Below are 25,286 nucleotides of genomic sequence, written 5' to 3' on the forward strand. Positions count from 1 at the left end.
GAAAAAGTTAACAGTTCTGAATGATGCCCATTTTGGGTACATATGATATTTCTAGGCATGTAAGTCAGTTTTCATTTTAGATGGGTGGAGTCCATAAAAATGAAACGTTAGAATAATGTCAGTTTTTGAAATATTTTAATTTCATAGGAATTAAAATGTACTATCTACGAAAACATGGTAATAATTTCAATTGAAATACATATTAATAATTTTTTTTGTATATAATAATTTGCTTATTTAGTAATGGCTATATTATTATTATTTTAGAATTTTTTCAAGGCACTTGTTAGAGTTAAAACCATACATAATAATTGCAAAGTCCTTTTAAGAAGTAGCCAACAAACTGCTGGGTAAGATTTCGTTTAAATGTGAATTAATGTAATTTAGTTATCTACTATGATATGCAGTTGTCTAACACTATATTCTACTTTAAGCATAGAGATTATGGAATCGATGGCGTTACAACAAGAAGCTGCTTATGAGAGATTATATCGCTGGACTCAAAGTAAGCAAGCTTTTTCCTTATGTGTTTTTAAAACTTTGCTGTAAAGATTTTTTTTAAAGTAGTAAACAGTGCAAGATACTTATAATCTCAAGTTATCCTTTTTTTAAATCCAATTTTAAAAGTTTAATTTTGAAATAGTTGTATAAATTTTTTTGAATGCGTATAGTTTATTTATTTATTTTTGTTTCATTCCATTGGTAATTCTTTTAAAATTGTGCTCATTCTTTATGCTGCATTTGTTTTGTTTTCTAATGGGGAATAATAAATAAAAATTATTATATTTAAATTGACTTTCAACTGTGAATTTATTCTGATAGTTTTTTAGAAATTTCTATAACTTCCTAAATTTATGCAACAAAAATTTATAGCTTTATAATATGACTACTCTTTTTCAGCTTTAATGTTAATGATATAAATTAACTTATATAACTTTTCTGCTACTCCAACTCAAGTAGTTCTCTAATACATTTAAAAGATCTTCCATTTACTAAATAATGTTAGTTGCTGTGTTTGTACTCTGAAATTTGTTCTTATTTGTTTTTTTCTTTTCTTTCTGGAAGGTATTATGATGCTCTGTGAGCAATTGAGGGAAGCCAAATTTGTCTAAACTATAACAAAGATTACACCGTTCTGCATTACTGTTTTATTAAGGATGCATATATAGTATTAAAAAAGTTTCGTATTTTAAAAATCCTATTACTAAATTTTCTTTTAAATATTTTAGGTGAGTGTAGATTATTAAACATCGATTCTCCAGAATTGAATCCTTTATTATGTCAAGCCATGGAAAGCTTGCAAGATCGTCCTATTCTTTTTCAATACTCCTTAGACGAGTATGCCACTGCTCGTAGAGCAGCAGTAGTGAGATCGTTTATTGATGCATTAACTAGAGGAGGTATTATTTTATTACTTTACTTTTCATTTTTTACATTGCAAAGTGTTTACTAAATACTGTTCAATATAACTCACACTAATTTTAGTAATTCATGCTACGATCATCAAATAAAATAATTAGGGAAAATAGTGATCATTTTGATGCATGTTATTAGTATGTTAGTTTCATACTATATGTAATATCATATTAAAAGTTCAACAGTCTCTTTTTATTAATTGTAAAACAGAATTTTATCTGTGTTAAAGCATTTAATAACCGCTACTCTTAAAAAGGAAAATTACTAAAGGAATTTTTGCAAAGCAATATTTTACTTAATAACTAACAGAATATTGTTTTTTTAATTTTTTTTTAAATTCTTCATACGCATGTAAAAGTTTCCTTTAAAGTTAATAGTTTATTTTAAAAAAAGTCATTAACGAGGTATTAAACACATTAAAAAGGAAAAATTCTGAAATACGTTGAAAATACTACACTGGTTATGAACAATCATTTTCGACAAATAACGCATTTCTAGGTAAATGCCAAGACATGTTTTAACTTTAAAATGAATCACTCAACGGGGTCTAGCATTTCATAATAAGAATGAAGGCATTTTTCAAAAAAGATATGATTGATATTGTACTTGGTAGAAATTTATTGATAATATGAATTCATCATATGAATCTAATGCATGCATATGAGACTTCACATCCATTTTTGCATGATAGTGCACTAAGCAATTTTTATTGAATATGTGAACTAATACACATTTCACTAACTTTTTGATCATAGATTGTGACTATCTAGGATAAGAATTTTCTGGATTATGTTACTTTTCTATCATTTAAGATGTTTCTCACTTAGGATGTTCAAGATGTTCCTCATTTAATGTGTTATAACATCAAAAGAAATAGTGGTTTAAATAATTTCTTTGAAATATTTTTTAAATCAAATAACTAAATTTTTTGTCCTTGTATGGGAATAAATGTTTTGGTGCAGTTCTTCTATTTAAGATTAAAATAAATCTTGCCTATGAATGGAAAATGGGACTTAATGTTTTGGAAGTTGTTTTAAAAAAAACACTGTAATAAAGGTTGCACTAAAGAGTGCAAATTATATTATTACTTACCTTGATCTAAATTAGATTCAAACATATTGTTACAAAAAAGCAGTTTTTTTTTTAAATTTTAGATTTGTTTTTGATTTTAAATTTCTGTAATTAGGTAGAAAAATATTGTTCCTATTTAATTTTATAAATAATGTGTACACAACCATTACATTAAGGTTTTAGACTAAATTGTGTACCTTATGGTGAGATTGCATTGCTGAAATATTTGACAATAAATATTGCAGTCATTTTTACTGTCTATATTATACATATATATGTTTAATGTTATTTATTGTTTAATAATTTTTCTCTTTAAAAAAAAAAAGGTGTAAGTGGAACTCCTAAACCAATAGAGATGCATTCGCATGATCCTCTACGGTATGTTGGAGATATGCTAGCTTGGTTACATCAAGCAACAGCGTCAGAAAAAGAAGTGTTGGAAACTGTTTTAAAGAAATGCACGTGTAAAGGTACATTGAAAATTGAAATTCAATAATCATTTTAACATAATATTTCAGCAAATTCTTTGTTATTATGCAAATGCAGCAAGCAGATCAGTTAAAAGTTTGAATATTAATAATTCTTGTTGTTTTTAAGTTCTTTTTAAAGTAAATTTAGAAATCTAATTGTTTTGAAATGTACTGTTTGTCATTATATATCATACTGACTTTCTCAAATTATGGACAACTCTAAAAAGGAAATAAAAACTTGTTTTTTAGATGCTATTGATATAGCTTAATTGAAAACTGAATTTGTTGAGCATGGTTGAATTTTATTTACTTGGTTAATTCTTAAATAACTTGTACATTGAAAGTATGTTTAAAAGTAATCTACCAGAAAGTGTAAATTAATTTGAATCTATAACGCAATTTATATCTGTAAATGTGGGAAAGATGCTTCTTTGTCTGAAAAATTTATTTGATTTCTTTTGAATTGGCAAATAATATGTGTAGATGTTATGTTGGACTTCACTTTCTATCTCTATAGCAATTATTATTTACAATGTAACACAATTTTTTTCTGATGTTCATAAAAAAGGATATTTTAATAATTTAGTTTCGCAAACGTAAATATATCATACCTGAGCTAATAAGAGTTCTATTCTAATTTAATATAACGAACTTATGCTAAAGTTGTAGAAATACAAAGTTTAAATTAGCTTTGCTCATCAGTTAGTACTTTTAAGATTAAAAGTTGAGATAATGGCATTAAACAGTTTAAAATCTTCCAATTATTTAAAATACTAAAAAAATTTAACTGACTTGGTTGAAGTAATTTAAGACAATCTATATATTATAAAAATGTGCTGTTTAGCAGCTGGAGGTATCATTATATATTTTCATAAAAATCTATGTAATTAATGTTCATTTAAAAAAAATTATAATTTCAATGCCTAAATTTATTAGAAATATGAAGATATTTTACAAACATTTTATTACATAAATTTTATATTATTATAAAATATTTGTTATTGCAGATTTGAGTAAAGAGATACAAACTTCTCTTTCTCACATCACCGAAGGACTCTGCAGGCCACTGAAAGTGAGAGTTGAGCAAGTCATTGTTTCTGAGCAGGGTGCTGTGACTCTTTTTAAACTTGGATCTGTTTTGAAATTTTATTTACATACTATTCGGTTTGTACTATCTTTTTTGTTATTCTTGTTTAATGTAAATAAGTGATAAAACCAGAGGTGCCAACTATTACAATTTATTAGTAATTGTTATGATTTCATAGTGAAGATTACAGGATAAATGAAAATTTCAGTTTTTGATATTTTCCATTATTATTTATTCAAAATATGTTTTTTTTCCCTCTTAATCACCAAAAAATATTAAATTATGTTTTTTGCAACTAATATACAATAGTTCATTTCTATTCCTTAAACAATTCTAAAATTAGTACCAAATCAATTTGATAGAAACAAAGCAAAGAAATTTCATATTTCCCCATTTCAACAATCTATTATGAAACTTAGTTTTCCCTCCTTATTGACAAGCAAAAGAACATAAACTCAAATCTGATGGTTGTGAGTAACGATTTATAGTGGTTTAAATGCAGGATGATATGTTTCAATTTTACCAAAAACTAGAACATTGATCCCAAGTAATCCATTTATATTGATCTTATCTTTTATAATGAAGTATAAAGTTTTAGTGTTGAATAATTTTTAACTTCGTACCTTTATCTAAGTTTTACCTATTCTAATTTATGGTAAATTCGCTCATAATTCTAGTGATTATACTTTCAATATGACGACCCCAGTGGTACAAACGAAAACGGACATTATATCATTAATTCACTATCTTGTAACATAAAATTAGTTAAAATGTTTTCGAAAACATGCTACTCTTTAAAGTTGAATTATGATACTGAAAAATATGCAGTTTTTTTATGTCAGTAAAGTACAAGTATTATTTTTTTCAAAAGGCATTTTTTTTAAAAATTGCGCATAAACTTTAGCCAGTCATTCAGTGCTTTTTCTAGATTGTGAAATTTTATTTCACTGAAGCATTATCATGAATTTAAAACACTTTGTTATTCTGAATTTAGAATTTCGTCGTGATTTTTAATTATTGTAAGCAAAATGTTTTTTATGATCTAGAATAATTTAGCACTTTCTGATTTTGATGTTATTCTTCTATCTACTTCCCTTAAAATTTTTAATTTCTTCTCCAAGCATAAGGCATTGCACTGGATAGAAACAGTCACTTCCTCTAAATAATATATGTCTAGAGATCTAAGCAAAACTAAAATCTAGAAGAAAGCGAATTATACCATGTATTTTAACATCAAATAAACCACAGCTTAAACCACTTCGCAAAAATAGTAAATTTTTTTTACCATTTACGCTTAGGATTTCTTCGGTTATGAATCGGTAATCCTATAACTTTTTCTTAATTCATAGAGAATTAAAGATGTTTCATGTTTATTGAGCAGTGACCTCAAAAGAAATGGTAGTTTGAATATTTGTCTCATGACTTTTATTCTTGATTGACTCATTGTCAATTTAAAAATGTTAAATTTGAAAGCACAAAAAAAAAATTTCCTAACACTTATTTTTGATTTATTTTCTAAGAATAAAAAAAAAAAAATTCGGTTGCTAAATTGGATTGAAAAGTTCAGTTTGGACGTTCTAATGGGGGTTAAAATAATATTGCGTTTAGGGAACAGCAAACGAGATTTCATGCAACGGTCGTTCTTTCGGAAAGATTGCACTAAAAAGTGTAGACTGTATTATATACCTACATGGAGTTTAGTTGTATATACACCTTAAAATTGCAGTTGTTTGAATTTTGTAAACTCTTAGTGTATTTGTTAATGTATTTTTGGGCTTTAGATTACTAATAGCTAGTTTGACAAAAGGTGCATATCTGTAGAATTATTATTTATATTTTATTTCATACAAATATAAGCTACCAATGTGTTTTTTATTTGTAGTTATACATTGTTATTTATTTTTTCTAGACAAGTTATGACTTCTGAAGCTGCTCTTTTGACAACATTAGAGGAAATGCTCACTTTATCTCAAAAAATGTTTTACAACAGCCTGTCTTGTCATTGCAATCGAATTTTAGAAAAGATTGACCTCCCTCCGGCAGATTTAGGTCCACCTGAAGGTCTTAAACAAACTTTAACACTATTACGTGAAGTTTTATCTTGCCAAGATGCCTGCCTTGTTACTATTGATGACAGGCAAAAAGATGTTCCGCAGGTATATCTAGATTTAGTTAAATACTGAGTTTATTATACATATTTGTTAATTATGAATTTGCTTTTAAGTTTATTATATGTTTAATTTCAAAGAAATTATAAAATTTCTATGCCTCTGTTATAAGTAAAAATATAATTGATTATATATTGTTGCGGATTAAATATGTTTATTACAATAATGGATGAAATGAATGATTATTTGATGATGATTGATTTAGTGATGGTTTCGGAATAACATTAGGTGATACTTCACAATATTAATAATATTAATTGGAATGGAACGAAATTGGATTTGGATATTGAATATAGAAGAGAAAATGAATTAGCCATAGAATAAAAATAGCAATTACTGATTTCAGAGTAAAAAAACAAACAAGACAATGACTCGCCATATCCAAATGCAAACATAGCAGATGACATAGTGATAGGATGTTTCAAATAAAAAATATATATATATATATATATATATATATATATACATCTGCCAACTTGTTCGGCTGTTGAGAAATAATTTTCTTAGTGCTTTGAATCATTAAGTCTTGAAGTTTAAAGTTTCAAAAAAAATTTTTTTAACTACGCAACGCTTCAATAATTTAAAGAAAGAAGTAGGTAAGATCTATTGTTTGTATTGTTTATGAGTAAATCTATTTTTGTTTGTTAATTATGCTCATGGATGTCTTAATGGAATAGTTTTTAGAAAATTCTTTCAAACTTAATTGCTGCTTTACTACCACTTTGTGAAATCTTTTTCAACAACTGCACAAGTTAGAAGTATGTATGCCGACAAATTAAAAATGTGCTCAATGTATACCAGAGAAATAAAACAGCTAGCACAAAAATAAGGACAATTAAAAATGGCTTCTTCATAGTACTTTATTTTTTATTTTATTTATTATATTAAATAAAAAATGTATTCTGTATATTTACTTTTAAATTGAGAAATAATTACTAAATTTAAGCAAAATCACTTGAAAATTGTGCTTAAAATAAACTTAATTTGTTATAAAATTAAGGGTCCATAAAGGTTTTAAAAAATTAAAAGATATGATTTAAATAAAAGAACAATTTGTAACGTTACACAAAGTGTAACTGTAACAGTCTGTAAAAAATGTTTTCATATAATATCTAAAATATTAATGAGATGTAAAATATGAAATTTTTTATAATAACATTTTCTTCCTATTTTGTTAAAATTGAAACATATTTTATCATGCTTTTTTGTACAAAGTTTATTATTTTTTTAAGATTTAATTTATGAAACATTGTTACACAGCTAATATAAATACAAAAAATGTAACTGAATTTTGAAATTTAACTAAGAGATAAAAATTTGGTACTTTAAAATTATTTATACTATAAATTTTTTGTGTTAGTTTAATTTCTGCTAAAAAATTATTAGGAAATACAAGTTGTATTTATATTTTATATCCTTGTATATTCTTTGTATATAGTTTTCTTTTTACTCAGATAATGTTTAAAACAAATGCATAGGTTAGTGATAAACTAATTCTTAATTTCCCTGCCATAATTAACTTTCAGAAGTTAAACACTTTCTTTCACTTCAAAAATTCTTTAAGATTTTGTATGTCAAAACAATTATAATACATTGAAAATTCACAATCAAAGCTTTCAGATATTTCACAATTTTTATGCATGGTAAGCTTAAAATTGCTATAATAACAAAAATATGTCTCTTTTGAATAACAATGATTTTTTAAAATATTTTTCCTATAACCACTTGATTACATTATTTTTGAAATTAAGTATCTAAACATAGTAATAGGTATCAGTTATCAGCTCTTTATTCAGTTTGACTTTATGAATTTAGTTTTATTCAGATTTCAAGTCATTATTCTACCATTTTGCAGATTTTGACTGCTGTTATAGAACCATTACTTCAGATGTGCCATGTTTCAGCATCAAAGCTTGCCAGTGCTGATATGGCAGCATATCTTGCCAATTGTATATATTTAATCCATTCATCTCTGATGTTATTTGAATACACTGACAAATATCTTGAAATGCTTCAAGCTCAAGTAAGAACCATGAAACTATTAAAATTTTTTAAATTGTATTATTAAAAAATAGATGTGTAGGTTAGTGGTTCATTAATGATCTTCTAACTGTCTGGCAACTCGTTACTAACCTAGTTGAGTTTAAGTACAAGTTTCAGTGTTATGTGTAGCAGAGTATACAGTATCATGAAAAGAATCAATTCTGAAAGAACTGATTCTGAAAAATACTTGAAAAGTCAAAGACGTAGGTGTTCGATAGTCTTATCTACAAGTATCAAATCAAGGAGTTCTCTGTGAAGTTCAACAGATAAAGAGGAGTCTGACAAAGTTATCGATGAGTTCCCTCATAAAAAAAAATTTAATTCAAGTAATGATTGTAATTGGATAATTTTATAGTTCCTCAACATTCTTCTCAGGTTTAATTGCTGCCATTCATTAAATACAGAACTAGTAATCCTGTCTATTATCTGTAGTCTACTCTGGATGTGTTAACAGATATGCCTAAGCTGACATCACTTCACTTAACTGTGTTCTGAAATATAATCATTGATCAATCAGTAACTAATAGCAACCAATAGGAATTGAAACAGGAATAATAATGATCCAATGGAAATAGTGTAGACAATTGGTTGCCATTCACAATCACAAAATTGAGGCAATTGATTTATTTATTCTACTTTAGTGATATACTTCAGTAATTTGGCTTGGACATCTCTATTTCATATTTTAGTTTATTTATTTATTGCTAATTTAATAATAAATATGTTTTTTTTTCTTTTAACGACAATTGTGTTACAATGATAATCCCACCTGCTTTTTTGATTTGTTGTTACAACAGAGATTTACTATGTATACATATGTATGTAAGAAGCTAAACCAAATTCTTAACTTATTTTTTTATTAGAAAAATATTTTACCCTAAGCTATGATTTGCGCTGTGCTGTAATTTTATGTGTTTTAAATTAGAAAATATTTTATTTTTTTAAAGGTTTTTTACATGTCATTAGTTTTTTTTTAATAATACTTTCATTTGCTTTGATTCTTTTTATTATTATTATCAGAGTTCATTCATTTTCTAAAAACTTAGAGAATTTTCTAAAGCTCAATTTTTTTCTTCCTTATATTTTCCTTGAAAACTCGAAAGTATTTTTTCTATAGATATTGTAGCTTCTCAAATTATTATCAATGTATCTTTCCCGTAAATGTGCATTTCTGATAGACAGACAATTTTTTCAGTCGCAAAAGTGTCCGCCTAACTAACAGATTTCACTATATTTCAAGGAAAGTTATTAAAGTAAGTTCAGATTGAGAGCAGTTATAAAGAAGAAAATATTAAATAAATTATCCAAATTTTTGTTCGAATATTACTCAAAATGAAAAATAAATTTTTTATGTTAAAGAAAAAAACATTTTAAAAGTGTTATGCAAACCAAAGCTTCTTAAAATATGGTCAAAATTAAATATGAAGACAAATTTAATTGACCTACTTCATTATGCACTATTAAGTTTAGATTAAATAAATTTTTCATCTGCTATTTTATCTGTCTAAAAAACAACATTTTCTGAACAAATTGTGAATTGACGAATAATATTTAATAATAATATAAGAAATTTCTTTTCAAATTCACTCAAATGAGAAATACTTGGTCAGTTAAGAATACACTTACAATCCCTGTTACAAAAGTTCTATATACTTTTGAGAATCTTTTATCTTTTTTTAATATTGACATTTTAAATATTATTTTATTTAATTGATTAAGTTATTTTTAATAGTTTAAAATTTCCTGATTTAAGCATGTTTTTCAACTTTCTGAAGAAAAAAAAATTTAAAACTTATATGTATTTATCTATGTACATGTTAAAATACTCAATTAGTTACACAATTTCTTATTAGAACTTACATAAAATAATTGTGCTGGTGAAAAATCACAAGCGGAAGCTTAGAATCTGTAATTAAGAGAGATATATTTGTTATATATTGTGAAATATTTTGGCACCAGATTACGGAATGCAAGGTTCATTTATTTTTATTTTTTTTATTTTATAGTTCTTTTCTATTTTAAACCATCTGATACCATGTTGTGCTTTCAATGCACAATCAGGAAGTATAATAAAATGCTATTGAAAATGTTTTATTATTATTTGTGAACATCTTACAAAGATTAACTGGTTAATTGAATTGTAAGAAATTTACAAAAACGTGCTTAACTGAGCATTATATATTCTTAGTTTAACACTCTTTTAAGTTTAAAATGTAGTGTTTTCAGATCTGCAAAAAGAAATATTTTAATTTGTTTCTGAAAAACAATAATGGATTTCCAGGGTCTTCAATAGTAAAGTATGTATAAATAAAACTAATGTTGAAAATTATGTATATAGAGTGAAAGGAATTCTATAATTTAGGCATTAAAACGTTGAATGTAATTTGATTAATTAGTAACTTTGTAAGAAAGGATTTTATTAATTAATATTTTTATACATTTTTTAATTAGTTACTGTTCAAAAATCTGCTTTTTAAGTTTTTATCAGCTATAGCAATTTTTTTTTTCATCATTACTTTTTTTTATATTTACATATATAACTTAAATAAATTCTTCCCACCTATTTTAGATGGATGCCCATCTAGATACATTAGTGAGTGAGCAAGCTTCAACAATTGTGGGACAATTAGGTTTAGGTGCCCTGTATACTTCTCTTCAAGATTTCCAGCCTAAGCATGGACCCTTGTCTAGCCTTCCTGGTTGTGATGCCTTGGCTGTTCAAGCTGCTGTTGTAAGTTGTTTTCTATTTATCATTGTATGACAGATTTGAACGGGTTTTTTGTTTGTTCTGTAGATGAAACTATATGATTCTGTACGTACAAAAGGTGCTTGAGTCATATATCAAAAACAAGTTGAACAATTTCAATATTCATTGATTAATATATCTCTTTGGTTGTTTTTTTCAAGTTTTCACACAAATCAGTATATCAGACGTGACAACTTTTCCAACAATATCTATAAATTAAAATTACAATTTTAAAATTTTAATTGTTTATGAAAGAAAGCTAGTTTTAATTTCAAGTCTAGAACGCACAGCGATGATTTGTCTGAGAAATTTAAATGTATTTCATTATATTATTTCAAAATGCTTTAATTTTATTTCTTTTCTAGAAAAAACTTGAAAGTTTTCTTTCTTCTCCTGATTCATTGACGATTCCACAAAGTATTCTCCTCCTCTCTGCATCTTTAAGGTAAATATTTTAAACATTTCTTGTTTTTATTTTTTTTAAAATTGTAAATATGAATTAATATGTGTATTTTTTAAGGCAAACTCTCAGAAAAAGATCAATGGGGCTTCTCTGCAATGCTTATAGCCAAATATTTGAAGCTGTTAATATGCCGAACAACAACTATCCTGATCCAAGTCTATTACTTCCAAGAACGCCAGAACAAGTTAAAAATTTAATTTTGTGAAATAAAATGTATTTATAATTGTTATATTTTCATTTTTTTTATTTATTTAAGATGTATTTTATGGGTTAGAGAAATAAATATATATATTTTGTGTTGAAAAATTTCTTGATGATAATTTTTTTTAAGTCTGTGATTGAATATACGTTTAATTGCAAAAAGTAGTGGCACATATGTATTTAAAATTAACCCTTTGCTTACAGGTTACCATTTAGTACCATCACCTGTTGTTCACATGTACCCGCCTTAAGCAAAAGGTTAACGTCTTTTTTTGAAAAATCATGGGTGTCAAATGATCTGAAAAATCGAAATTCACAAACAAATTTACTTGAAACAAACTAGAAAAACCTTTGTTCACATTCAATTAAGAGCAATTCTGTACAGTTAAAAAAAGTATTAATAAATGTGAAAAAAAAGAGTATTAAAATTTCAATAATTAGAAAAGCCACATTTTAGAACAGGGGTTTCCAACTTACACGAGGCCGGGGGCCACAAATCAAATGACGGGTCGCAACTTTATAAAAAAATTTTGTAGGACTCTTTTGTGTATGAAGGCACATTAAATATTACTGTCAGAGTTTTATCAAGTTGAACAAAACAAAAGTATTGAATTACAAATTAAAGAAAGACATAGATTTTTAAAAATATTTAATTGTTATTAATAAATTTTTTAAAATATTAAATAAATAATAAAAATTCGGGCTACAATAACTTTCAAGTGCGCACCTATGTATTAAACAATTAATGTCCAACAGATATCTAATTGTTAAGGTATTAAAACTTACATAGTAGCACACAAAATATTCAATTAGAAAATTGAGGTTTGTCTGCTGCAACTACCAGAGAATAGATATTTACATTTAAAATTTTCAAATGTGTGTTTAAATATTTTCGTCCAAAATGAGTGGTTTCAAAAAGTTAAATCGGAGAATTTCTTCAAGAAAATTTCTGATATGCACATGCTAAATTATATTTACAAAATACGAAAAAAATGAAATAAAAAAGAGCAACATACACGATTATTTTTGTATTTGAATAAATATTTTCTTGGATGCAAAACCTGAAAATTAAATTGCTTTTAAGTTACATTTCACAGAAATGAAGAAATTAGGTTTTTATGAACGAGAAAAGTATTTTAAACCCATATAGATTTCTTACGAAAATTGTTAGCAAAAAAATGACAATTAATATATTTTAGTTCGCGGGCCACAAAAAAAGGCTTCGCGGGCCGGATGCGGCCCTCGGGCTGCCAGTTGAAAAGCCTGTTTTAGAAGAAGCGTTTGTGGTCAAATTTTTAAATGTTTAAAAACTTACTCCAATGCTGTATTATTTAAGCTCATAAAATTTTAAATAAGGCATTGATTTTGATAATTTTCATCTAAGCGGAAAAATATCGCCAAATTAGCTATTTTTAAAAATGTTTAATAATTTTTAAAATATTTTAGTTTATTAGGAAAATTTAAATTTTCAATTTTACTTGACGCAAACTAGAAAAACAAAGTAAGTTTAATTTATACACATTCAGTTAAGAGTAGTTCTGTTTAGTTAAGAAGAGTATTAATAAATGTGTGTGATGGAAATAAGAAAATACTTCATAAAAAATACTCTTAAAGATAAAGGAGTCCGCAACTTATCTTTAATATTCTTTATGTTGCGAAGTATTTTAAAACATAGCTCCCAACACTCCAAGTTAAATTCCTGGAATCGAAGGAACTGTAGTCATATGAAGTTATGCTTTTTTGCGTATTATATGCTATGTTAATAAGTGATGTGAGTTTGAAACAGTTACTCATGACTGTTAGGGCAAGTTTAACCTATCTTTAGCAGCGCCCTCTATGTTTATTCTGAAAATGGCTCAAAATGTCAATAATTAGAAAAGCCACAGTTTTAGAAGAATCGTTTGTGGTCGAATTTTTTAATGTCTGAAAACTTACTCCTATGCTGTATTATTTAAGCTCAAAAAATTGAAATTAGGCATTGATTTTGATAATTTTCATCTAAGTGGAGAAATATTGCCAAATCAACGATTTTTTAAAAATTTAAAAAATGTTCTAGTTTATTTGCTCGTTCTAAAACTCAGATAATTCTTACTACAAGATGACACATACTGTTTAAAATTATATCTTTCCTTCAAATGTAAGGCGCTGAAACTGTGGTTTTTTTTTATTATTCTTTGCAAAAGAGCATAAAAAAAACGATGTTTCAGATGAGCAAACTAAGATGTTCAGAGATTTTTTTGTGATTTCTATGTTTTTAAAGCTAGTTAGCTGACTTAATTTACTATAAATTCCAAAAACATTTCTTGTGTTCTTTGATTTTTATAAACTTGTAAGTTTCTCAGTTTAGAGAGCCATAATATTAGTTTGTTGCTATGCAAAAATGTTTCAGAAAGGAGAAAAATATTTTTTTCCCATTATAAATCTGATTTAATCCAACCGGATAAAGCCACAGTTGCTCAGGGGATAGAGCCTACACCACCCATTTAGGTGTCTCAGGTTCGAATCACAGCGGTGGTTTGTTGATATGAATTCAGCACTCGCCTTGCACATTCCACATTGGTGACGTAAAATATCTTTAGCTGTTGACGTATAATGTGTTAGAATCCTCTTACAATCGGGCTAACCGTGGGAGGTTTTCGTAGTTTTCCTGTCCATTAGTTCCATCGAAAAATCCTCCCCAAAAGCCAATTTGATCCGGGAGTTCCCTTGTCTTGTGGGTTTGATTCAAACTTGCAAGGCCATGGAGCTGAACATTCGATAGTCGTCAACTCAAAATTGGGTCGGCTGTTCAACGCAGGTAATAAAATAAGATAAAATCGGTATTCAAGAAATAATTATAATTCACTCTTCATAATATAGTTTGTTTTAGATTAAATTTTTTTTAATTTTGTAGATAAAGGTCTATTCTATCCAGGGCAGTAACGAATGATAGATTTGAGTGATATGTAAAATTACTCAACTCAAATTCGCTTTTTACCCAACTAATGAAAACTTCTGAGATTTTTAATTTTTTATATTTAATTAATATTTTTTATAATTCATTTAAAACAATATAACTATTGATAATAAAAAATTTCTTGTCTGAAACTCCCGAGTTTTCACCTTGTAATCACAACTTTTTCTGAGTTAAAAAAATGCATCAATAAATAAATGGTGAACGATGTAAAAAAAATTTAATTTTTTGGTTATAAAAAGTACTTTGTATTCTCAATAAATCAAAAATCAATGTGATTTGAAGAATGAAAGTCAAGTAAGGGGGGGGGGAGATTTGGGGTGACGAAAAACCGATTCCTCCACAAAAATTAAATTCGTTCGTAGAAACGTAACATCGAATTTTTACAACACAGTTTTGCTGGCTCGCATCAATTCTTTCAAATGTGGAAGCAATAAAGTTTTGACGCATAATTTTCCATAATAAAAGAAAATAAGTTGATTACAATATAGGCCAGTTTTTACCAACAGCGGCCCTCGAGGCCTTTTTTTTTGTGGTCCGCGAACTAAAATATATTAGTTGTAATTTTTTTTTTTGCGGACATTTTTCTTAAGAGATATATGGGTTTAAAATACTTTTCTTTTATTAAAAAAACTAAGTTCTTCGTTTCTGTAAAATTTAACATACCAACGGAGCAAAAAAATTTATTCCTCAGGTTTTGCATCTAAGAAAATATTTATTATTTGTAATTCTATACTTTTGTTTTGTACAACTGGAGAAAAATCTGACAGTAATATTCAATGTTCCTTCAAGCATTAAAAAGTCCTACATAAAATTTTGATAAACTTGCGGCCCGCCCTTTGACTGGTGGTTTTAATTGCGGCCCCCGGCCTCATGCAAGTTGGAAACCCCTGATATAGACCTAGGTAACAGAAAAAATTACGTTTTAAAGTATTTTCTTCAGTTACCTATTTGAAAAAAGGAAAAAAAATTTTTAGGAACGAAGTCGATTACCTATTAATAGACCGACTTTAGTTTTTTTGTATCTGGTAGGGTTTTTTGTGAAAATTTGTCCGTCCCTGGGATTCGAACCCAGGACCCCTCCCTCCAGCTGCGAACTTGCTTGTCTGGTGGCCTACCTTCCAGTGCACGGTGATACGTGAAGCCTACCACAGTTTCGCTTCAAAAGCTCTCTCCTCTCATCTTCGCAATATACTTTTAGGGGCCCACTGTGACCCCCTTAATTGGCCTATAAGAATTTTCTTCGGCAGCAATGTTTGGACCATAGGGGCCGAGTTTAAAAATTATACCTTGATATTAAAGGGAGCTAGGGGGTCTTGAAATTTGAACCTTACTCGCGCCATTTTATTTCTTTATTCTTTTTTTTATTATTCCCTTACGCTTTCTTTGCTGGATTTCACACACAGAGAACACCCCATGCATGCTAGAATATCCAAAATGTTACAAAAGAAGTCGAAAAAGAGCAAATAAATTGATTTTCCAGGATTTTTTCAGTTTTTTCCCATTTTTCCCATAAAAAAATTATATCCTTCATGCAGGATCCTCCAGAATATCGATAAACACATTAAAAAAAATAATATGATTTAAAATAAACAAAAACAAAAAAAAAAAAGAAAAATTTTTGAAAATTTGTCCGTCCCTGGGATTTAAACCCAGGATCCCTCCCTCCAGCAGTGAACTTGCTTGTCTGGTGGCCTACCATCCCGTCCATGGTGATACGTGAAGCCTACCACAGTTTCGCTTCAAAAGCTCTCTCCTCTCATCTTCGCAATATACCTTTAGGGGCCCACTGTGACCCCCCTAATTGGCCTATAAAGATTTTCTTCGGTTGCCATGTTTGGATCATAGACCCCTACTTAGGGTCTGAGTTTGAAAATTATACCTTGATATTAAAGGGAGCTAGGGGGTCTCGAAATTTGAACCTTACTCGCGACATTTTATTTTTTTATTCTTTTTTTATTATTCCATTATGCTTTCTTTGCTGGATTTCACACACAGAAAACACCCCATGCATGCTAGAATATCTAAAATGTTACAAAAGAAGACGAAAAAGAGCAAATAAACTAATTTTCCTGGATTTTTCCCATTTTCACACTAAAAAAAATTATTTCCTACATGCAGGACCCTCCAGAATATCAAAAAACACATTAAAAAAATAATAAAATTTAAAATAAACAAAAAAAAATTTTTTTTTTTTTTTTTGAAAATTTGTCCGTCCCTGGGATTTGAACCCTGGACCCCTCCCTCCAGCAGTGAACTTGCTTGTCTGGTGGCCTACCATCCAGTCAACGGTGATACGTGAAGCCCACCACAGTTTCCTTTCAAAAGCATCTTCGCAATATACATTTAGGGGCCCACTAATTGGCCTATAATTAGTGTACCCTACCAGAGGAAATAATTATAGATTTCATATCAGGTACACAATGTGGCCCTGTAGTTTACTATGTATGTATATCTAAAATAGTCTTCTGAAAAGCTTAAAATGAGGAAATTCGCCTTCTTAAGAGCTTTAAAAATTCAAAAACATTTTTCCATGTTAACTAACGCAAGACACGATATCAGACTTTAATATTGATTCATAATATTTCAATTGGACCTCGTATTATATTACCGAGTAATTGTGTACCATTCCAGAGGAAATAATTATAGGTCAATTAGGGGGTACACAATGAGGCCCTGTAACTTACTATGTATGCGTATCTAACATAAGTGTTCGGAAGAGCTTAAAATGAGGAAATTCGCCTTCTAAAACCCTTTAAAATTAGGAAGCGCGAAGTCATTTTTCAATGTTAACGTTATCGGACCTTAATATTGACCCATAATATTTTAATTGGACCACGTATTATGTTACAGGGTAATAGTGTACCCTATAACAGGAAATAATTATAGACCCCACAGGGGGCACATTATGTATATTTAAAATAGTGCATTAGAACAAGTAAATTCGAAGACACTTTTCAATGTTCACAAACGGCCCGATATCGGCCCTAATATTAACCTATAATATTTTAATACAAAGCGAAAAGTGAAAAGAAATTCAACCGTATTTAAAATATTTTTTCAGACAACCTCCTTGCTAATTTAAAAAAAAAAAAGTTTTCAGAAACTAAAGTCTACTAAAAAAAAATTCAATAGGTTTATACTATAAGAAAACTATAAGGACGCTGTTTCGCTAACTTTCCCCTACATACAATGCTTAAAGGTTAGGTTGGCCGTGAGAATGCAGTTTTAAACTTTTGAGAATATGTTTAATGTGCTCACAAAAATAAAATAAAGTTTCTTTTCTTCCTTTTGTCATAACTCTTGTGAGTATATTAAACACCATTTTTCAAAAGCAAAAAAGTACCACGCTTTATTTTTTAAAAAATATTTTTCGGTGTTCATGACTAGCATTAAGTCTCAGAATAAGAGTTTAACTTAACAACTCTAAATGGCACCCTTTTGTTAATATTTTCTTCCACTAATGCTATCTTTACGATTAAGCTTTTATTGCTTCGTGCGCTGCATTTGGGCTTTTTTTAGTCTCACATCGGTGTAATTTAAAAGGTCCCTTGCTGCGCTATACCGTGCCTCCTAAGTTGTCTGCAAATCTATCGCCTACACAAGAGTTAATAAATGCTGAAACCCCATGACAACGTGCTTTAATGAGGGTCAAGGCGAAGAATATAACAGTTCGTTTTTATTCCGATCCGAGGTACTACTGCGATTTATGGCGTTGGTTTATATAGCAAATAAGGAGAAAATATGCAGTACATGCGTATTTTTTTGTAACTTCAGAATTCTTCGAAGATAAGAAAACAATTTAGTATAAAGACTATATGCTATAGTAAATTGTTTGTTTGTATAATTGTTTGTTGTAAGTTTTGGTCCCCAACTGAAAATTTTGTGATTTGGTTACAGCTCTCAATTAAGGCCATCGATTATCACTTTGAAAATATATAAACAGGTCACAATTACTAATGTTTTCGTTTTATTTGAATATTTGGTTGTGATGTTGATGCGGTGAATAAACATATAAATTCACAGCGGTAAACATTTTTTGCATATTTTTATTCTGACTCTCTAATAACAAGCAAAGATATATTTTGGTATTTTTTAATTATGAGAATAGTTTAATGGTTACTAAAAAAATATTTGTTTCATTATCGGAATTATATTTGTACTAAAATATAAAATCCAAAAAAAGAGTAGTTTGAAACTTTTTTTTCGTTCATGTTAAAAAATTTATCAGTATTTGATTTTGTATATTAAAAACATTTCAATGATGAATAATTATTTCTCTTAGACCTAAATTACTGTAAATAAGTGCGAATTTGAAAAATTATTGTTTAGAACTGAGCCGTAAGGAAGATTTTACCTTTAACGCAGAAAAAGACACCGGTGTTTCAGGCTGTATTTCATAACCATAAATTATTAAAATGTTAAATACAATATTTTTGACTTATTTTGACCTAAATTAGTGCAAAATAATAAAAAATATCTTTAATAAAAATTCCACATCAGAGGTTTAATAAATTCATAATGTAGCTGCTTCTAATTTAGCATTAAAATTTTGCCTTATATGCGTCAAAGCTATTTTTGCCATCTTGTATGTTTGAAAACTACATTTTGTTGAATCATTAAAAATAAAAGTGTTTTTAAACTGTATGATTTCGGTGATATATTTATAAAGAAGGTCACGCGCAACATTCTGCCAAAATAGAGATGCCCGGAAGAGGTAGAAAATAAAACTAAGTTAAGATTTTCGCTTCTTCTAGACTTAAATGAGTAAATCGAATTTACCGTTAAAGTTTGACTGACCAAATACAATTTGCAAGTGCGTGAGGGTAATGGTTTAAACTTCTATTGGTTTGAGTTTCTTTAAAGTCTTTTTGAGAATTTTTTGGCGCATTTAGTTTTCTTTGAATTTCATTGATAGTTATCGAACTAGTTTACTTTGGTTTTAATATTAATTTAACATATTTTGCTGTTGTTAAACGTTGTAAATGTAGCACTGTTAATTTGGTAGATTTGTGTTATTATGTTCACGCTATTTTTTATTCTATTTCTGAAATAATTTTTATAGTTTGATGATTAGCTAATAATTTTCATAGATTTTTTTAAACACAAATTTCACAAATTTTTATACGAATTATTAGCTGAGGGATATAATGTTTTTCGTTAACTCCATCTTTAGCATATCGCTGGTTCAAAAGTAAAACGACACTTCTGCAAACATTATACGTTGCAGAAGTGTCGTTTTACTTTTGAACCAACGATATATACTTAAATTCTTTTTCAAAAGTCTGAAAAGTTTTCATATCAGCAGTTATAAATTAGTATTTAATGAAAAAACACAAAACACTACTGAAGAAAGGGAGACGGAAAACAATAAACTATGTTTGATTCTTACTGGAAGGTATGAGTTGAAAAGGACTACTAGAAACAACTCCTTATTTCTTCAGGCAATGAAACTGAATGTGATATTTTTCATACCGCCTTCTTCACTAGTAATTCGATGAATTTCGATAACGATTTTTTTCGCTGAGATTTAATTTGCGATTCCATTTGTGCAGATTTTTCCCTTTTTTTTTGGTTTCACTTTTTACAAAGATTATAATCATACACATTAAGCTCTCATTATGGGATATCTAGTATAAAATCAGTTATTTGCCATATTTAATTCAAAATATAATTTGTATTTTTAAATATATCCCATATTTCTAAATATAAAGCCAGGCTCTAAATGCTATAAATAAATGTTGATAAAACATTTTCGATTTCCTTTTGTTTGATCCATTTAAAGTTAATTTATAATGCCCCGCGTCTTTATTTTTACATCTGTTATGAATTATGGGATTTTTTTTTAACACTTTCACGGTAAAAAACAAAAAAAACCTGGTTTTTACACTGCAAATTGACTAAATTTTATTAATATTTAAAATTAAAAATTATATTATTCTCTCAGCAACATTAAATGCAGCTAAATAAGATATCTAATTATAAAAATAGTTTAAAAATGGTTTAGTCGGATTATTCAAAGTCGGATCACTCAACTCTGTTTTAAAAATTAGCAAAAATAAAAGCAAGGAAAAGAAAGAAAAAAAAAGAAAAAAAGAACATAACAATAAATATTGTTTAAGTAGGTAATGGGATTTTTTGGATGACTAAATTCGTTTTTTTTTCTTTCAAAAATCCGTTGTTTGTCACTGTTAAGCTTAACGAATCATCGTGCAGTGCTCCATTTCTCTTTAAAATTTAATTTAGGAAAAGTATTTTTTTTATTACCTCTTCCCTATTTTAGTCATCATTTTAAAACTCAATTTTTCTAATATGAAGTTTTATAAAATTCCATATTAGAATTTATTTTTACTCTGCTTTGTTTTAAAACTAAGCCTTTTTGTAAAAGCTTATGTTTTTTTTTCTTTAGCATTATTCTAAAAGTAACATTTTATTTCATTAAAAACCGAGAAGGCACAGAAAACGTCCATTAAGAATAGCCCCATTCATATTATGAGGAAAAATGTATTAGAAATCAATGGTATTAGGGTAAGGTACGGGATAAGAAAAAATGCTTACACCAGCTCCTTTATTCTCAATGCTAGATATTAATATTTTCGGCATTATGAAAAATATAATCCCTCAGACTTTATTTAATGAATTGCAGAAATCAATAATTTCTATCATTAAGTTTTTCAAATCATTCTTTTTTTTCTTTGAATAATCGAATATTATATCTATATGTTGCAAACTTAGGATTAAATTTGAGCAAACGATATTAATTCTGAAAAAAAAAAAGAAAAGAAAAGTGAACGTTATCGTCTGCTCACCATTTATTAATGATATTCAGTAATACTTTTAGGATAATATATTAACCGATTCCTCAAAACTTGAAAATAATTTTTTTCTTGAATGCAGAATTGATTTCTTTCTTTACTTTTCTTAAAACATAAATATTTCACTCCCAAACTGTTTTGAAGAATTACATTTGACTCATTATTCTTCCAAAACGGAATATGTAATCAGATCCTACGTTTTTGGTTTATGTATTATTAATGAACGAAATTCTCTATTTTTTTCTTCGTTCTCGCAGAAATTAGCAAGATATTGCACATTGAAGTAAAAGTTGGAAGTTGCCATCTAGTTTTTCAACGTCTCTTCGAATTACAGTCCGTGATTTTCTTGTGCCTTTGCTTTCTTTCTTTATTTTTTGTAACCTGCCAAATAAACAGTCGATTTCAATTAGTGGTAGCGGAAGGTAAGACGCAGTTTGGATCTTTCTAACGCAATAACTCCTATTTTTCTCTCATAGTGCTAAATTTGTTTTACTTTGTACCAATTTGATTGTGTTTTTTGCTCACGCTATTATTCCCAGAAGAGAATCTTTTATTGCTTCATTTTATTTATTTTGTGATTTATTAGAGAATGTGGAAATTTATACTGAATCAAAAGTATTGTTAAAAACTAGATTGCGATTTTTTTTCTTTCTATTTTTAAAAATGTAACGATTAAAAAGTTAGTCAATTTACTCAAATTCTTGTTTTTGAGAACTATTTGGCATATAAGGTTGCATAATTCAATAGAATTTGTGAATCTTCTTTAATAACTTAGTGATTGTTAATAAATTACATAATATAAAACAGAGTAGATAACCGCTAAATATCCTACTCATATAATGCATCTGTGGGGAGAGTAAATATCGACAATGCCAACCTTATCTATCAAAGGTACCTCATGATTGAATCAAGTTAGCATGTCTTATATACTAGTGAACTGATGTTTAATTAATTTTTGCAGTGGTAGTTACGTCACAATACTCCCTCACCAGAATTTTATCAGGGATAGAATTCGATGAACGGATACCACTAGTTGCTGTACTTGTGAAAGATCGGGAGAACTGGGTTAAGGTCACCGGGTTTTTTTTAGTGCTGAATGTGAGATGTGTATTAACTTCACGGTCGTAGTCACTTCTGTGTTGCTTTTAGCAGTCGAGTGTATGCAGGCTTACGTTGTGTATGATCGAGACGAAACTGAGTAGCAACAGCGTGAGGAGGTGGATAATGTCGCAGTCACAATTAGAAAGTCAACTGTTCAATGTGAACCATCCATCGAAGTAGGCGTTACCAGATCGAGGTGGGCGTTACTGTCAAGATAGGCGGGATCATATCACGTCCGGGTCACCAATGTGGGGAGAGTAAATATCGACAATGCCAACCTTCATCTATCAAAAGGTAGATGAAGATCATGATTGAATCAAGTTAGCATGTCTTATATACTAATGAACTGATGTTTAACTAATTTTCGTAGTTGTAGTTACGCCATGCATGTGTAGCTTCCATATTATTTTGAACCTAACCCAGAAAACAGATTAACACCCAGCTAAGGCATTGCAACAAACTCGCCTCAATGGAAAACTTTAATTTCAGTGAAACTGACTTGCATTTGAACAGGTTCTTTAATAGTTGTATAGACCAGGAGTTCCTCTATTCTTTAAATCAGGAGTGTTTGGTAATGACTACCCTCAACATATATTTTTAGAATCCTTGTCAAAAATTAAATCTAAGTTATGTGCATAGCAAGGATAGCAAATTCATGTTCAAGCAAGGAAATAAAAAGGAAATATTATCAAAATTTGGCGAATTGCGGAAGCTGAGATTTTTATTTTTTCTATCTGTCGTTGAACAGATGATCCAATTTTTGAGTTTACGACTACCAATGTTCAACTCCATACACTCGTACCTTTGAACCCAATGCAGAAGACAAGAGAATTCCTGGATCATCAAGTATTAAGAGAAATTTGCCTTCGCGAAGGCTTTTTTGATAGAACTTATCCACATTAGCGCTACCTGAAGAGGAAAACCACGAAAATCTCACGCGGTTATCCTGTCTGTAAGGGGAATCTAACTTATGATCCGTTTACTACTAAGAATATTTTACGTCAGTACTGTGGTTAGCGCTAACTGGGTGCGGATTTCGTTATAGACCATTCATCGCTGAGATTTGAACCCGGGTTATCTCATGAAGAGGCGAGAGCTCTATCATCTGAGCCCAGAAAGCTGGGATTGAAATCATCAAAGCTAGTTTGAGTGCAAGATAAAATTTGAAGGTGTTTCTGTTAATTGTCAAGGTTTCAGAATCAAACAAAGTTTACTATTTTTAATTCCGCTTTTGTCAAATCGTCGAACTTAGAGAACATTTTTGGGTTTACTGGCGAAAAAGAATTGAAATACTTTTATGTTGAAAAAATCTTCTTTTGAATAATCTTCAAATTTCATCGGGCAATCAAAACGGTTTTGATATTTTTAGTCGTAACTTTCTTATTAATGATGTGTTAAATTTCAATAGGATACCTGCAAGTGACGTAGTGTGGGTATCTCGATCCTGATTGGTTATTGAAACGTGGCATTTGTTTACGTTAGCAACTGTTCTTTTTATTCTACTTTGAGGAAGCCAAGCCTGTCAAGTACCAATTCTCTTAAGTAGCGCAGCCTATAATCTTTCACAAATATTTCAATTCTACCACTATATAATAACACAAAGACAGGCACGAAGTCATGTAGAACACAAACAAACTTATTATGCATCGAAGTTGCCAGGTACACAAAATAAAAATATATAACAGTTACAATTAAATACATGAACAAATAATAAATTAAAGTTAAGTGAAAGAAGTAGACTAGAAAGAATTATATTTCAACAAATTTGATTTGCTATACGACTCTCTATTTAATTATTTCAACGTTAACTAATATTTCAATTTATGTAGAGAGACTTAGCTCAACTTTAATACTCCATTATTGCTGATAAAGATTAGCTGGTGCTGACGTCATAGGTCACATGCATGGTTGTCTTCTTCTTCTTGGAGTGCAAGTACCCTATAGCGTTTTCTGGTTTTTCCCCTATCCTTAATATTATTTTGCGAACCTTAATGTATTCATACATTTTGACTTTATTTCTTATAAGGATTTCAAAAATGTGTATCAAGGACGTAACAACCTGTTGTATTATTTAAATAGTATTGTATATTTGTAAATCTCATCATTACTATTGAAAAAAAAAACTTATTGTAATTTGGGAAAGAGTTGCGAATATATTCAATGTTAAAACAATGTCGTATTTGAAATTCCCACAACTAGTCTTATTGAAAAACGTAAATAGGCAAAAAAAAAAAAAAAAAAAAAAATGAAATAAATAAATAAAATAAAATAATAATAATAATAATACACACGCATTTCACATTTAGGTTTTTATTTAGATTTAGACACAATAGATGAAAAAAAAGTGGGGGAAATTTGGATTTGTACCTCACATGAAACTTCTCTTCTTTAAATTATCCAAAAGAAAAATCTCTTCTAATTATAAGGAAGAAATATCTCTTTTTTAAATTATCCAGTATAATATTACCTTGCGCACATCCATTTTCGCTCCCATCCTTGGTAACTAACAAGTCAAACGCACTTCAGCACCGCAGTAAGAACGCACTATAAAACAAAATCCCCCTATTTACGCTTTTACCTCAATTTGCGTTTCTGTTTTCATGTTTTGTAATCTGGTTACGAAAATATTTTAAATCATTTTTGAAAAATTTTCCGTTCATGTAAGTTCATTTGAATTCGCTACTTGCTTTACAGATTTCATTTTATGTTTTATTCTGTTTTTTCTTTATATTTTATTTTCTGTTTTTAAGTG

At 28.6% G+C, this 25,286-nt stretch overlaps 2 protein-coding genes across 2 annotated transcripts in view; both read left to right on the plus strand.

The window, feature by feature from the left end:
* The window catches only part of Cog6 (conserved oligomeric Golgi complex subunit 6), an 18,274-nt gene extending 6,504 nt beyond the window's left edge, over positions 1–11,770 (plus strand). Inside the window, exons 6-15 of the mRNA XM_016075507.5 lie at positions 268–350; positions 435–505; positions 1,230–1,400; positions 2,814–2,957; positions 3,965–4,121; positions 5,954–6,200; positions 8,068–8,235; positions 10,825–10,986; positions 11,367–11,446; positions 11,522–11,770. Of these exons, the coding sequence (XP_015930993.2) occupies positions 268–350; positions 435–505; positions 1,230–1,400; positions 2,814–2,957; positions 3,965–4,121; positions 5,954–6,200; positions 8,068–8,235; positions 10,825–10,986; positions 11,367–11,446; positions 11,522–11,669 (1,431 nt within the window). The 3' untranslated portion in view covers positions 11,670–11,770. The remainder of the gene's footprint in view (positions 1–267; positions 351–434; positions 506–1,229; positions 1,401–2,813; positions 2,958–3,964; positions 4,122–5,953; positions 6,201–8,067; positions 8,236–10,824; positions 10,987–11,366; positions 11,447–11,521) is intronic.
* Positions 11,771–21,691: 9,921 nt separating this feature from the next.
* Positions 21,692–25,286, plus strand: part of LOC107457360 (sucrase-isomaltase, intestinal) — a 69,504-nt gene continuing 65,909 nt past the window's right edge. The window contains exon 1 of the mRNA XM_087166196.1: positions 21,692–21,855. The gene's annotated coding sequence lies outside the window, so the exon portion shown is untranslated. The remainder of the gene's footprint in view (positions 21,856–25,286) is intronic.

Source organism: Parasteatoda tepidariorum, chromosome 6, assembly GCF_982258835.1.
Source record: "Parasteatoda tepidariorum strain Cologne lab strain chromosome 6, Ptep-v5.0, whole genome shotgun sequence".
NCBI lineage: Eukaryota > Metazoa > Arthropoda > Arachnida > Araneae > Theridiidae > Parasteatoda > Parasteatoda tepidariorum.